This window comes from Mirounga leonina, unplaced genomic scaffold (genome assembly GCF_011800145.1).
Source record: "Mirounga leonina isolate KUSES-001 unplaced genomic scaffold, KU_Mleo_1.0 Mir_178, whole genome shotgun sequence".
NCBI lineage: Eukaryota > Metazoa > Chordata > Mammalia > Carnivora > Phocidae > Mirounga > Mirounga leonina.
The window spans coordinates 24867615-24883466 of NW_023270464.1; the positions used below are offsets into that span (position 1 = coordinate 24867615).

The following is a 15852-nucleotide window of genomic DNA, read 5'->3' on the forward strand; positions in this document are numbered from 1 at the left end:
ATGGCTTAGCCTGGTGGTGGGTATTGAGGAGGGCACATTCTGCATGGAGCACTGGGTGTTATGCACAAACAATGAATCGTGGAACACTACATCAAAAACTAATGATGTAATGTATGGTGACTAACATAATAAAATCAAATTAAAAAAAAGAAAAATAAGAATGAAGAATAAGTATTTCTTGAGACAACTGCTAACTCCATTTTAAAGATGAGCTTTCACCTGATTAATTATATAAGAAAACGGAAGACAACAGACTCACTTAACTCGAATTTTGTTTAAATACTTGGACTGGCATAAGATTTAATGAGGCCCCTTTTGGAGGTGTATTTAAAATTATAATTTTTGTTAAAAGAACATTTGTTGAGGTCCAATAAATCTGTTGCATACGGGAAAAAAAAAAAAAAAAAGAAGAGGCTCAAGGCCATGGACTTGATTTGGCCAGGCCAATGGAGAGAGGCAGGACCCAGGCCCGAGACCTGCCCAAGGTCAGAGGTACAAGTCCTGTGCCAAGACAGCTCCAAAGGCTGAAGACATCTGACCCTCGGCCACCTCAGTCCGGATCAACATTTGGGATCGAAGGCCTAGGACAAAGCGGTGACCGCCATCTGGTGTTCTGTGCTCTGGTTCTCCCAGCAAGAAACTTGCCCTGAGTGTCAGTCACAGTACTTCAGTGACGAAGGTCCCGACATCCCCACCACGCTGGACCTCCTGCTCCCTCACAGGCACCTCCTTTTGCAGAACTAGGCCCTGTCACAGCCCCTCTACCATAGCAGTAAGGTGGGAACCCTGGGTGGGCTCCAGGAATGCCAGGAGGGGTGGACAAGATCCTCGGGCTCCATCTCTGAATTCCAGCGGCTCCCATGCTGAGGTTCCCACTCTAAGTAAGCGACTCTATAACTCGACAGGTCCCCCACACCGACCCTGAATTGGCTCTGTTCTGCAGCTCTGGGGTCAGCCCCTGCCTACACACACATCCATCTGATGTCTCTTAGCTGGCTCATTTGGCTCGCACCCCAACACAGCCTTCAGAAACTGCAGAGCTGGACAATACAGCGGCTGGCACTTCGACACATTACTAAAAGCCCAGCTAACAGGACCAAGGCACTTTCTCGAAGAAAATCATTTTATCTATATTTAAGCCCAATATATCCTTGGATAACGCAACTGACGGAAGTGCAAACCCAGCTCAAGGACAGCAGATGAAATGACAGCATCTGAAGATAAAAGAAAGCAGGTCAGCCTGATGTACCACCCCTATCAGAACATCCTGGCAAGAGGCAAGGCGATTCCAGCTCAGAAGCACAGAGAAGGGAAGAGGTAATTGAACTGTGGTATCACCATGTCTCCCAGAAGATAATAACAGTAATAATAATAATAATAATGGGCGCCTGGGTGGCTCAGATGGTTAAGCGTCTGCCTTCGGCTCAGGTCATGATCCCAGGGTCCTGGGATCGAGTCCCGCATCGGGCTCCCTGCTCCTTGGGAGCCTGCTTCTCCCTCTGCCTCTCTCTCTCTGTCTCTCATGAATAAATAAATAAAATCTTTAAAAAAATAATAATAATGATAATGATGATGATGATGATGATGATGATGGCCACCTTGCAGATATTCACTCATCAAACCTGAGCTGCCTACCTACTAGGCGCCAGGCACTTTCACACTTGCTCCGCACACACCAGAACCCTGCCACGTCTCATCCTGCTTGCTTAGAGGAGAAAACCAGCCCCTGCCTCTCTTTAGACGTATTTGCCAGACCAGCTATTGCTATCTGAACACGGAAGAAGATCACTCTGCTTGTGAGACGTCAGGACAGGACAGCTCCTCTACCAGCCGGAGGCAGCCAGGTCCAACCCAAGCGCCAGCAAGCTGCTGTCCTAGGGACCGGCCACAGGAACCGGCCTGCCAAGCCTCGCCGGCAGTGTGAATTTGCCCGGGTGACTGCCTATCCTTGACCTCAACTGTGAAGTGAGGACTTCTGGGCTCCCTTTCTGCGTAGGAGGAAGGGTTGTGGCAACTGGAAGCAAGAGACAGAGGATCGAGGGGCCCAGCCAACTTTATCTGCAGTTTTCACTATGCTGAGAGAACACGGCCGAAAGGGGGAATTTTGTTTTAAGACAAGGAGCCTCGTCAAGAGATCAGGAGGCACCAGTAGGCTCTCGGAGCTTCCCCAGAGGACACTGCAAGGGACGCTTCTCTGTGCCTTCTGCTCTGTGGCTCGAGAGAAGCAAGAAGCCTCCAATCAGGCCCCATTCTACTGCGCAACGCCCCACTCCCCTGCTTCTGACCGCCTAGGGATGCTGGCCTACAGGCAGGAGGGGGGAGCCGGTCAGAAAGTAACTAAAAGCTTTGAGCAAATGAAAAGGTGCTCAACATCCCTCCTCTTCAGCAAAATGCAAATTGAAAGCACAATGAGGTAGCACACCTCACACCTGTCAGAAGGGCCACTACTAAAAAGACAAGAGGGGCACCTGGGTGGCTCAGTCCGTTAAGCACCTGACTCTTAGTTTCGGCTCAGGTCATGATCTCGGGGTCGTGGGATGGAGCCCCATGTTGGGCTCCGTGCTCAGTGGGGAGTCTGCTTGGGATTCTCCTCCTCTGCCCCCCCCCCCCCCCCCCCCCTGCACTTGCTCTAATAAATAAATCTTAAGAAAAAAAAAAGATGGGAAATAACAGGTGTTGGCGAGGATATGGAGAAAAGGGGACCCTCGTGCACTGTTGGTGGGAAGGTAAATTGGTGCAGCTACTGTGGAAAACAGTATGGAGTTTCCTCAAAAAATTAAAACTAGAACTACCCTATGATCCGGTAATCCACTACTAGGTCTTTACCCAAAGAAAACAAAAACACTAATTCAAAAAGAGATGCACCCCTATGTTTATTGAGCATTATTTACAGTAGCCAAAGTATGTATGTATGGGAAGCAACCCAAGTGCGCATCCACCCACAGATGAAAGTGCATGTGCATAAATGCATAATGGAATATCACTCAGGCATAAAGAAGAATGAGATCTCACCATCTGCGACAACATGGATGGACCTAGAGGGTATTATCTAAGTAGAACAAGTCAGACAAAGGCAAATACCATATGATTTCACTCATATGTGGAATCTGAAAGACGAACAAAAAACAGAGAACAAACTGATGGCTGTCGGAGGGGAGGCAGGTGGGAGGGATGGCTGAAATATATAAGGGCCATTAGGAGGTACAAACTTACAGTTATAAAATAATAAATAAGTCACGGGTATGAAAAGTACAGCATAGGGAATATAGTCAATAATAGTGTAAAAATGTTTGGTGACAGATGGTGACTACGCTTACAACGAGCACTGGGTGAGGTAGAGAATTGCTGAATACACTGCACCTGAAGCTAATATAACACTGCATCTTAATTATACTTCAATTAAAAAAAAAGACTTTCAGGACAAGTTATGGTCTTAAAACAAAACATTAGGCATAAATGTGAGGTACTTCAAAAGCAGGCTCACTGACCAGCTAGAAAGGGAATGAATTTGTGCTTTTCCTTTTCTTTTTTTTTTTTTTTAAAGATTTTATTTATTTATTTGAGAGAGAGAATGAGAGACAGCACAAGAGGGAAGAGGGTCAGAGAGAGAAGCAGGCCCCCCACTGAGCAGGGAGCCCGATGCGGGACTCGATCCCGGGACTCCAGGATCATGACCTGAGCCGAAGGCAGACGCTTAACCATCTGAGCCACCCAGGCGCCCTCCTTCTCTTTTTTAAGCCCAAATTGATACGGAATGAAAATGGGGAGGTGGTTTGGGGTGCAAATAGGGGAATTTAGCTTCAGATACCCTGAAGTTCATTTTCTTTTTTTATAAGTGACTTTGTTTATTTATCTATTTTAAGTAAACTACCTCCAAAATGGGGCTTGAACTCACGATCCCAAGATTAGGAGTCACACACTCCACCAACTGTGGGGCCAGGCACCCCAGATACACTGAATTTCAGGTGACGGCAGATAATGTCAATTGTAAAACTCTCCAGCTGGATGAACACCAATTAAAGACAGAAAATAAATTATACAGCATCAAATCTACTTTCTCTTTGTTTGTTGTTAATTTGGTGATCCTTCTGTTGATATCCCTTCTTTATTCTGCCCCCAGAGCAACGTGACAAAAATATCAAGGTAAGGGGCGCCTGGGTGGCTCAGTCGTTAAGCGTCTGCCTTTGGCTCAGGTCATGATCCCGGGGTCCTGGGATCGAGCCCCACATCGGGCTCCCTGCTCGGCGGGAAGCCTGCTTCTCCCTCTCCCACTCCCCCTGCTTGTGTTCCCTCTCTCGCTCCCTCTGTCAAATAAATAAATAAAATCTTTAAAAAAAAAAAATATCAAGGAAGACAGCAGAATAATACAAGTACCTGGGAAAAAATGTATTTCAACAAATTCTCCAAAATCTCTTAATCAAATTTGATTTCCAGGAATAATAACATCAAAACCAGACTAGATATAATACCCAGTGCTGAGAGGAGTATAATACGCCGGCATTCTCATGCATGCTGGATAAACGGACTCTTCAGGGAGCAACTGGGTCACATCCATCACATGCCATGAATAAACAGTTACTATCTCGGCCTACAGTGTTCCTTCCAGGAATCGATCCTAAGGAAATACCCAAAAGAAAGCAATAGGTATGTGATGAATGAATGGGAGTATTTGTTGTATAAAGATGCTCATTACCTAGAACAGGAAAAAACTAGAAGCCACTGACAAATGCAACCATGAGGGGAGAGATTAAGGACATTATAGGCCCTCAGTGGAACAGTTACACAGGCATTAAAATACTAGTTACAAAGACAACGTGGTAACAGGGAAATCTTTTTTTTTCCCATTTGCCGTAATTTTAAATGAAAAAAAAAAAAAGCAGGGTGTGTGATCATACCAACCAACGTCATGATTATAAGAGTAACATTTGTGTTAAAGCAGCAGGATTTGGGTACATCCTTTCCCCTCCACTTTGAAACCTATCGTACTGATTTTTTTTCGAAGATTTTATTTGAGAGAGAGAGAGAGTGAGCGGGAGGGAGAGGGCCAGAGAATCTGAAGCAGACTCTGCACCGAGCGCAGAGCCCGACACGGGGCTCGATCCCAGGACCCTGAGATCATGACCTGAGCTGAAACCAAGAGTCAGACGCTTAACGGACTGAGCCACCCGGGCGCCCCTGTATCATACGGCTCTTGATGAGAAGGCGGTGACTGGGAATGTTAACCTCAGCCTCTGGGGTGGTACCTTGGCTCCATCCACGCTGATGATGCGATAGCTATTCCTGGTGACATCGTAGAAGTAGGAAACGGTGACTGCCTGCTTGCTCGCAGGCACCCAGTTCTTCTTGGTGCTGGGGTCGATCTGGAAGACGTGCGCCCGCGTAGTGAAGATGGGCTGTTCTCTGCGGGAGGAGAGAAGGGTGCATGAGCCGACAGAACAGGACTTCATGTATCATTTATGACTTCTCGCCCCACCCCCTGCTGTCCCCAAAGATCTTAATAGCTTATTGGGAGAGATACATATGCATGAGGACAATTAAAGTAAGAAAAAGGGGAAGAAGAGACTCCAGAACAGGAGTTACGGACACCCAATCCACCCGGGCTACGGGCAACTGGCATAATGAGCGATTTGCTCTAAATGCTGCCCTTCATCCAGTGTCCTCGCATCCTGTCGAGCATCCTGGTCCTGTTCTGACATCCTGCTGGCATTCTCGGGATTTTGCGATGCATTTATTTTGGAGGACTCTGCCACAATTTTAGGATTTTGCAATCCATTTGCAACTTCATAATTATATGTCTAGTAAGTACTTCTCAAATTCACAGCATTTTACCAGGGACGCATTCATTTGTCATTGACCGAGCCTTAAAGTTTTATGTTTCCAACTTATAAACCTTCTGAGGTTTAGGAGTTTAATTCGGGAAATCCATCTCTTTTAGCTATTCTTGCCTCTGTATGGTTGTTGCTCTTTTGCTCCACACGCCTGTAAATTTCTTAATGTGATTGTGAACCAAATGGGCACACTATCCAGGTTTCTTCTGGAAAGCGGAGAATTATTTCTATCTTGACAATAAGCATCAAGAAATAAGGCAGGTGGATAAAAAACTGAAACAGATTACAGTGCATTTCACACTCTAAGGTATCTACCTCACAAAGGAACATAAAATGAAACACAAAGCTGTTACAAAATAAGACTTAATTTTAAAGAAAGGGTCTTCAGGCAAACTGGCTCAAAAATCCTTCAACTGTTCCAAATACGATAACATGGTGGGGGGGAAGCCCCCAGGATGTAAAAGTGGCCCCATCGTTCACGAAATGCTACAGATTTAATAAGCATTTATTAGAGATAAAAACAAAACCAAAAGGTAACTCAGACAAATTAAAAGTTTTAAAATCCTTACGATGTCCAAAGGGGTGACATAAAAGAAGAGGACACCCATGTGGATAGAAAAAATAAAAAAATCAAAGGGAGAAAGTGAATTTTAAGTGTCTGGTCTCTAGATGGAGTGGTTTTAGGCAAAGCAGTCTATGAACCCGTTCTGCCTAGAGAAGGCTCATTACTGGAAAGAAAACTCTTTCTTAGGAGAGAAACTTCTTCCTAGAAAAGCAATTTACTATTTGAGCCTCATGCAAAGAATACTGAGTATCGCAATGAATATCAGCATCAAGCAGCAATTGTGGCTGCAGACAAGTGCAGAAACCCTTTCATAACTACTCTTCTAGGAGACGAAAAGCCAAGGGCATGCTATTCGCGCTAACTCAATGAAGCAGGTTCAAGAGGCCAGCCTTCCAGAAGAACCAACAGAAGCATTCCTTGCCCCCGCTCCCCCCCACCCCCGAAACTTCCCTCCTAGGTCCCAGAACAGGACAAGGGTCTCTGGGGATGTGGATTACTAGGACGACTGTCTTCCCTTGAACGTGATTAGGTTCACCCACCCGCCCGATCCTAAACTGACACCCTTCCAGCCACAGGGTGACAGGGTGTAGAAACAAAAGGAACATTCTCACTGCGATTTCCAGCATCTGCTGTCACCAGGGGCCAGCCTGTGGGGGAGCGTGTGTGCACGTGACTGCAAGCTCTCCTAATCAAATCCACGTGGGGACGTCTGGCATCTGGATCCCCCAGCTGTGCTACCACGAGCCCAGGCACCACAGTTTGCTAATCATCTAAGTACAGCACCATAAAGGAAAACACTTGCTCACATGGAAGTCTCCTGCTGATGCAAGAGAAGGCACTGATTGAAAGGACAGTAACTACAGAAAAGATTTTGAGAGAAATTCTGCAATGTATACAAATATCGAATCATGCTGTGTACCTAAAACTAACATGATGTTATATGCCAATTATACCTCGATAAAAAAAAAAAAAATTATTGCATTGTGCTGAAGTCTCTCTGCCTCTCTCCTACAGAGCACTAACAGGTGGGGCCCACGGGTCAGGCAGGAGCCCTCGCTGGGGAAGGGGCCTGGCTTTCACACCTGCCCTCACGTCCTCCACACTGAGCAAGAGGGATTGGGCCTGGGGTTTAGTGCCCTTAGACCAGTGTTTCCTAAACCTCTGATGGAAATTAGCTGGGGCACTTCATAAAAATACAAGTTTCTGGGCCCCAACCTACTCCCCCCACCTAGGAACTTGGCTCTCTACGGAGGGGCCTGGGGACCTCCGTTTTTAACAAAAGCTCCAGGTGATTTTGATCCTCAAAGAAGCTGGGGAGATACCCCCATGAGACATTATCAGATGATCTAGAAAAAAGATGGAAGAAGTGAGCCTACAGCCAGCATCTCTCCTCCAGAAAGACACAGCTAACTTTGAATGACTCCAGAACTTCCTCCCACAGCCTGAAGGGGACTACGGTGAAACCAAGAACAGGATTTGGGGGTGCAAAGAGTGGGGAGGCGAAGTGCTCTGGGTAGAGACTGGGGGCGGGAAGCCTGTGTGGCCAAGCACAGACTTCAAGCACTCTGTGTCCCTGAGCCTTGCAGGAGAGAGGAAGTGAGGGAAGCGGAGGGACCAGAGATAGGGCAGGAAGGACAGGGAGACGAGAGATGGTAGAGCTTCCTGACCAGGGATAAGCAAAGGCCAAGAGTCATCTGCGTGGCATGACTCAGGTCAAGGTGAACATAGAGACATGAGGACGCTCCATCTCCAAATCTGCCTGCTCGGCTCTGGGGATGGACCAAAGCTACATGGATCACCCTGGGGACCCCAGCCCGAATGCAAGGATGTCCTTAGAGCACCGTGAGCCCAGCTGGCCACACCTTCAGGGGCTGCAGCCCGGGTCGCCAGGGTCAGGCCCCGTTACCCCTTCTGAGGACGAGTACCAAGGGAGACCAAAGACCTGCATTCCTCAGTCCTGGGCAAGCCAGGGCCAGTTTGATTGCAGCTTTGTGCCCAGGAAACTGCTCATAATACTGAGATTTCCACATGAATAACCACATCTGAGGCCAGTGGGGAGTTCTAATTAATTCTTCTAAAATTAAAAAATCTAATGGTATTTAAAGAAAAGGGGGGGGAAATGATAAAAAAAAAAAAAAGGGCAGTAGTTAATATTTACTGACTACTTACCATCTGCCAGGTTTTACACATGACCTCTCCTTTAGGATCAGAAAGATCCTTTGGGGGAGGTGTACAGGTGGGGAAATGGGGGCTCAGAGAGGCCAAGGACCTGCCTTGGGTTACATAGTAAGTGGCAGATCCGGGATGTGAAAGCAGTTCCAAGTGACATGGTCACCCTCCCTCTTAATCATTATGCTACACTCTCTTTCTGAAATAATAGCTATAAGAGGCAGCTTTTGATGTTGTTCCCAATGACCCCCACCTCCTGGTAATTATGCCCTTTGCATGCAATCCTCTCCCCTTGAGCATGGTGGTGGTGGTGGAGGGACCTGTGACTTGCTTTAACCAAAAGAACATGGCAAAGGTGATGGGATGTCATTGTGCAAGTAAGTTACACAGGACTATAATGTCTGCCTTGCTAGCAGATTCTCTGGACTCTCTTGATGGCTTTGATGGGGCATGTTGCCATGCTGGGGAGACCCACACTTGCAGGAACTGAGAGTGGCCTCTAGCCAAGAGCCAGAGGGAAACTGAGGCCCTCCGCCCAACACCCCCTGGGGAACTGAAATTCTCCCAACAACCACTTGGAAACTTGGGGGTCAGATCTCTCCACGGTTGAGACCTCAGATGAGATCCCAGCCCTCGTTGACACCTTAATGATGCCTCATAAGAGACCCAGAAGCAGAGGATCCAGCTAAGCCATGCCCAGACTCTTGATCCAGAGAAAGTGTTTTGTTTTAAGCTGTTAAGTTTGTGGCGATTTATTACCCAGCAAAAGAGAACTAATACCTTGACCTTCATAGAAAGTTTACTATATACCACAAATCCTTACATCGTGATGAACAAATCAGAGAAGTCTATAAACCTCACACAAAATTCAGAAATGCAGACCCCAGCTCTGAGAGATCATCTTGCCTCACCTGAAAAAGCAAAAATGCTGGAACTAGGACACAGGAGTCAGTTCCTGTAAGTGTACAAATCAGTATAAATAGAAAAATTCAAGAGAAGCAGAACTTTCCAACCCAGGAAGCCGCCTTTCCCTCCCAGCAGGGAAAAGCTGAAGAGAGTGTGTATCAGAGAACAGAAACTACCTTCATACCCAATTTTATTCTCCTTTCTTTGGTGTTCGATGCTTAGGGAGTGTATTTCAAAAATACTCCCATTCCTTCTCCAGTGCTTTAAATAGAAAGCAGATGTTTCCAGATGGCAAAACATTTCTTTAGGCAGACAATATAGCCTACTGTTCCCTCGCATAGTCTTTTTAGAGCTGAATAAACACCAATTGCTGCTCATTGAACACATTTTGGAACCTGACAGTAATTGTCCCCGAGAATAATTAGACACTCTGTGCAACATATGTATGTTTGGAATATGAAACCCACTCAGCAGAGACACTACTCCTGCTCGGAACAATTTCTGGCTCCGTGTAAGAGAATTCTGCAAAGAACTAGCATGATAACTTTTTGCAAGGAAAAAAAGAAAAATGATGTTTTAATTTATCATAATCCTTCACTTGCAATGGCAATGCTCAGCTCCAGGCTTGTTCTGCTATGAATCTGGTGAAACCTCACAATTCTTATTATTCCGACTTCTGTTTGACTTGAATGAAAACAAACCATCCAGACTTTATTTTATAGCTATTTAAACAGTATTTCAGAGTCTCACAGGATGCCCTAACTAGTTTATCTACCTTGGGTCTTGAACCCCTCCAAACATCGATCACACAGAGCCAAGAGAAATGCTTGGCCCCAAGCTCGGTAGATGGTAAGGCAGGATCCACCCATCGCAAAGACCTTCCCTGGCTCCGTCCCCCATCAAACGCACTCCAGGTGTGTTAGAATGTTCCACCAGCCCGGACCACCTGGCCCTGCTCCTCACCAGAGGGTACCCTGCTGTATTCCCGTCAGCACTTCCAAATCACCTGCAGGTCCACATGCCCATGGGGCGTGCCCTGCCTTGAGCCTAAACATCCTCCCCCTTCGCTCGCTGGAAGACCTCCTGTTCATCCTTCAAGTGTTGTCACAGCATCCTGAGATGTCTAATCTGCGCCCTCGAGGACACAGGCCCTGGATTGTCACAGGGACCAGCAATGTGGGCTCACCTGGCTCCGAGCCCTTGCTCTGGATGGTTAATAAGGCCCTCAGCTGGCAGGGTCAAATCTCCAAAGCCTAGGACACAGAGAGGGTAAAGAAGGAGATAACGGACAAAAAAAGGTCCCTCTGGTACATTCTCCATGCAAAGAATCTAACTCATGGCTGTACTGGGGCTCTCCTTTCATACTAATCCCCATAATAAATATAACATAGTAAAGTTATTGTTGCTTGCAGATAACATGATTGCACACCTACAACGCCCAAGAGAATCAACTGAAAAAGTGAACATGAGTAATAAAATTCAGTAAGATGACTAGTTACAAAATTAACAAAAAATAAAATCAACAGCCTTCCTATATACGCAAACAACCTCACAGGTGACATAATGGATTTTTAAAGATCCCATTGATAGCAGCAACCAAAAAGATGCCATTTCTAGAAATCTATTGAAGAAGTGTGCAAGATCTGCATTAAAAACATTAAGAATGTCTTGGGCGCCTGGGTGGCTCAGATGGTTAAGCATCTGCCTTCGGCTCAGGTCATGATCCTGGAGTCCCGGGATCGAGTCCCGCATCGGGCTCCCTGCTCAGCAGGGAGTCTGCTTCTCCCTCTGACCCTCCCCCCTCTTGCGCTCTCTCTCTCACTCTCTCTCTCAAAGAAATAAATAAAATCTTTAAAAAAAAAAAAAAGAATTTCTAAAGGCACAGAAAAGCAAGCTTTAATAAGACACATTCTGTTCTTATATTTAAGAAAAGTCAATATAAAGATATTGAATACCCTTGGGGTGCCTGGTGGCTCAGTCGGTTAAGCGTCTGCCTTTGGTTCAGGTCATGATCTCAGGATCCTGGGATCGAGCCCCGCATCAGGCTCCCTCTCAGCGGGAAGTCTGCTCTCTCTCTCCCTCTCACTTTCTCTCTGTGTGTGCTCTCTCTTTCTTTCAAATAAATAATTACAGTATTTAAAAAAAAAGATGTCGAGTACCCCTAAATTAATACATACATTTGTCACAATATCAACAGGAATATCTTTAGAACTAGATAGGGCTATTCGTGTGGGAAACTCATCCTACGAAGACAGCCAAGAAAATTCTGAAAATGAAGAGCAATGAGATTTAGCCCTGTTAAATAATGAAATACTTAATTGTAGAATTACAACACATGAAACAAGGAGATATTGAGCAAAGAAGTAAATTAATGGAACAGAGTTAGAAACAGAAGCCCGAGGAATTAAGCCCATGATGTAGGTGGTACTGCTCATCCACGGGGGGGCACAGGAGTCGCCCCACATACCATGTTACAACAAAGGGTTAGCAACTCTCTGGGGAAAGCCTACACTTACTGGACCCTAGCCAGAAGTCTGTCTCCTTGCCTGGTCTGAGCGCTGCCAAGTGGGTCACGGCAGACCCATTCTATTAAAGTTATTTCTGCCTGCCCCCAAACTTCCCAGATTAACACAACCAATAAACGGGAGATCTCGTGTAAGTCACATCTGTCACAAACCCTCCATGGACTGGGGATTCCCTTTTCAGGTCACATTTACATCAGAAAATGGAATGAGGCAAGTGACCCTGATGAATGCTGATGGGCTTAATGACACTGCCTTAGATCCCAGAAGGCTTGACAGTTTTTCAGGAGCTCTCTGCCCACATTCTCTGTGGGTCCTCCTGTGATGTGGGGTTGACCAAGTTCTGGGAATGGGTCACAGGCTGCAAGGCTGCCCCAGAAGGACCATCAGATCCACTTCCTTGTGCTTTGGGAAAGGGTCAGGAGTCTCTAAGAGGGGTGGTGGTCCCCAGCAGTGGGTGGGGATCGTGACAGTGAGGAGGGGAAGACAGAGTTCCAGAAAAGCAAAGCTGATATGGAAGGCAAATACTTGCATGGGGTCAGGTGGGGGGCTCCTCTGAGGACGAAAGATAAGAAAACAGATTATGGGAGGAAAAGACAAAGGGCAGAATCAAGAGAGAAAATAAAACAAAACTCACCAGGGTGACAACTTAAAAGGACATGAGGGAAGCTTCTGGAGTACCAGTGATGTTCTAATATTTTCATCTGGGTGATGCTTACATGGTTGTGTTCACTTTGCGAAAACTCACTGAGCTGTACACGTATAATTTATGTATGCACTTATCTGTATATGTGTTATAACTGAAAAAATTTCCTTTAAAGATATATCTTATGCAAAACCGACAAAAATGACGATACACCAGAAATAAATCTGGTCAAAGAACTGTTTAAAAAAAAAAAAACCCACCTCTCTGAAAACCGTAAAACACTGATGAAAGAAATTGAAATTATCACAAAGAAACGGAAAGACATTCCATGCTAATGGATTGGAAGAACAAATATTGTTAAAATGTCTATATTATCTAAAGCAATGTATACATTTAATGCAATCCCTATCAGAATACCACCAGCATTTTTCACAGAGCTAGAACAAATAATCCTAAAATCTGTATGGAACCACAAAAGACCCCGAATAGCCAAAGCAATCTTGAAAAAGAAAAGCAAAGCTGGAGGCATCACAATTCCTGACTTCAAGCTCTATTACAAAGCTGTCATCATCAAGACAGTATGTACTGGCACAAAAACAGGCACATGGATCAATGGAACAGAACAGAGAGCCCAGAAATGGACCCTCAACTCTATGGTCAACTAATCTTTGACAAGCAGGAAAGAATGTCCAATAGAAAAAAGACAGTCTCTTCAACAAATAGTGTTGGGAAAACTGGACAACAACATGCAAAAGAATGAAACTGGACCATTGTTCTCTTTTGCCACACACAAAAATAAACTGAAAATGGATTAAAGACCTAAATGTGAGACCCGAAACCATAAAAATTCTAGAAGGGAGCACAGGCAGTAACTTCTCTGACATCAGCTGTAGCAACATTTCTCTAGATCTGTCTCCTGAGGCAAGGGAAACAAAAGCAAAAATAAACTATTGGGACGACATCAAAATACAAAGCTTCTGCACAGCAAAGGAAATATTCAACAAAACTAAAAGGCAACCTACTGAATGGGAGAAGATATTTGCCCATGGCATATCTGATAAAGGGTTAGTATCCAAACTCTATGAAGAACTTATAAAAACTCACTACCCCCAAAATGAATAATCCAATCAACAAACGGGCAGAAGACATGAGCAGACATTTCTTCCAAGATGACATCCAGATGGCCAACAGACTCAACATCACTCATCATCAGGAAAATGTAAATCAAATAACAATGAGATACTACCTCGCACCTGTCAAAATGGCTAAAATCAACAACACAAGAAACAAAAGGCATTGGTGAGGATGTGGAGAAGGGGAAACCCTCGTGTACTGTTGGTGGGAATGCAAACTGGTGCAGCCGCTCTGGAAAACAGTATAGGTTCCTCAAAAAATTAAAAATAGAACTATCCTATGACCCAGCAATCACTCTACTGGGTATTTACTCAAAGATCACAAAAACACTAATTCAAAGGGATACATGCACTCCCATGTTTATAGCAGCATTATTTACAATAGCCAAATTATGGAAACAGCCCAAGTGTCCACTGATTGATAAATGGATGGAGATGTGGTATATATACACAATGGAATTGTGTAAATGTCTATATTATCTAAAGCAATGTATACATTTAATGTAATCCCTATCAGAATACCACCAGCATTTTTATGGAAGTTGTAAAAAAAAAAAGAATGAAATCTTGCCATTTGCAATGACAAGGATGGAGCTAGACAGTATTATGCTAAGTGAAATAAGTCAGTCGGAAATAGACAAATACCATATGATTTCACTCATATATGGAATTTAAGAAAACTAACAAAGAAAAAAAAAGAGATGAACCAAGAAACAGACTCTTAACTCTAGAGAACACACTGATGGTGACCAGAGGGGAGGTGGGCGGGGGATGGGGGAAACAGGTGATGGGGATGCAGGAGGGCACCTGTCCTGATGAGCACCAGGTGATGGATGGAAGTGCTGAATCACTATATTGTACACCTGAAGCTAATATTACACTGTATGTTAACTGGAATTTAAATAAAAACTTAAAAAAAAAGCCACCTCACCAGCAATATTGCAATGTCACCCCATCTTCATATGGCCCCCCTCTATCCCTGTCCAGAGCCTCTCTCCCTCCTCTACACACACATCCTCCTCCGCCCCCACCACTCTTCTGGGTTTGGCAGGTGAGGGTGATGTGACTCTCCAGATGCAGCAGGTGTGTTTGGAGACAAGCCAGCACCAGAGAGGGGACAAGAGATGAGGCGGAAGGTGGGCCCACGCCGGATACCCATGGACTCTGAATGCCACACTAAGGAAATCAGTCTCTACCTTGGAAACTACCATCTCCCAACTGGGCTCCATGGAAAGTTTAAGTCAAAGCTATTTTCTCTTTAAATACATTCCACGAAACACATATGTAGGAAAAATGTTAAACGCATCCACACAGTTGTTTTCTTCATCATGTGGTATCACCTTTAAGAAATGGCATTCTCGGGGCACCTGGGTGGCTCAGTCGGTTAAACACCTGACTTCAGCTCCGGTCATGATCTCGGGGTCCTGGGATCAAGCCCATGTCAGGCTCTGTGCTCTGTGGGGAGCCTGCTTCTCTCTCTTCCTCTGCCCCCTCCCTCTGCTTGTGCTCACTCTCTCTCTCAAATAAATAAATAAAATCTTAAAAAGAAAAGAAAAGAAAAACAAATGGTATTCTCTACCCAAGACTGCTGGAAGTCACCTGGGAGCTGTCGGGAGCCACCCACCAGTGTATGATCTCCACATGCAAACTGGCCATCACCTCGATGGGCACCTTCTGCTCACAGTTCGTCTGTGGAAGGTATACGGTCTTAGGATTTTAACATTTATTCATGATTTTATTCCGTATGTGGCATATTGAGCATTTATGCCATCAAAACTCATTCCATCCAAATCTATGGTGAAAAACAAGGGAGTTTTAAACAAAAAAGCAGAGTTTTATGATTCATGCACCGTGAACACCAAGCCAAGAATCAGAATACATCCAAGTGATGGCTTCTAAAAAGCCAGGTGGCGGGCTGCCCAAGTCGTAACGATTAATGAGTCCCGGGACAGCTAATTCAGGAGAACACAAAATATTGCTGGAGGAGCGGTTTGTGCTCTTCCTTTTGCCATAACACATCTGTGCACAGGGTTTCATATTACACTTCAGTGAAAACAAAATATAGAAGATTGTATACCACACC

At 45.1% G+C, this 15852-nt stretch overlaps 1 protein-coding gene across 1 annotated transcript in view; it reads right to left on the bottom strand.

The window, feature by feature from the left end:
* The window catches only part of HOMER2 (homer scaffold protein 2), an 84769-nt gene that overhangs the window by 35685 nt on the left and 33232 nt on the right, over window positions 1–15852 (bottom strand). The window contains exon 2 of the mRNA XM_035024229.1: window positions 5244–5400. Coding sequence (XP_034880120.1) covers window positions 5244–5400 — 157 coding nt within the window. The remainder of the gene's footprint in view (window positions 1–5243; window positions 5401–15852) is intronic.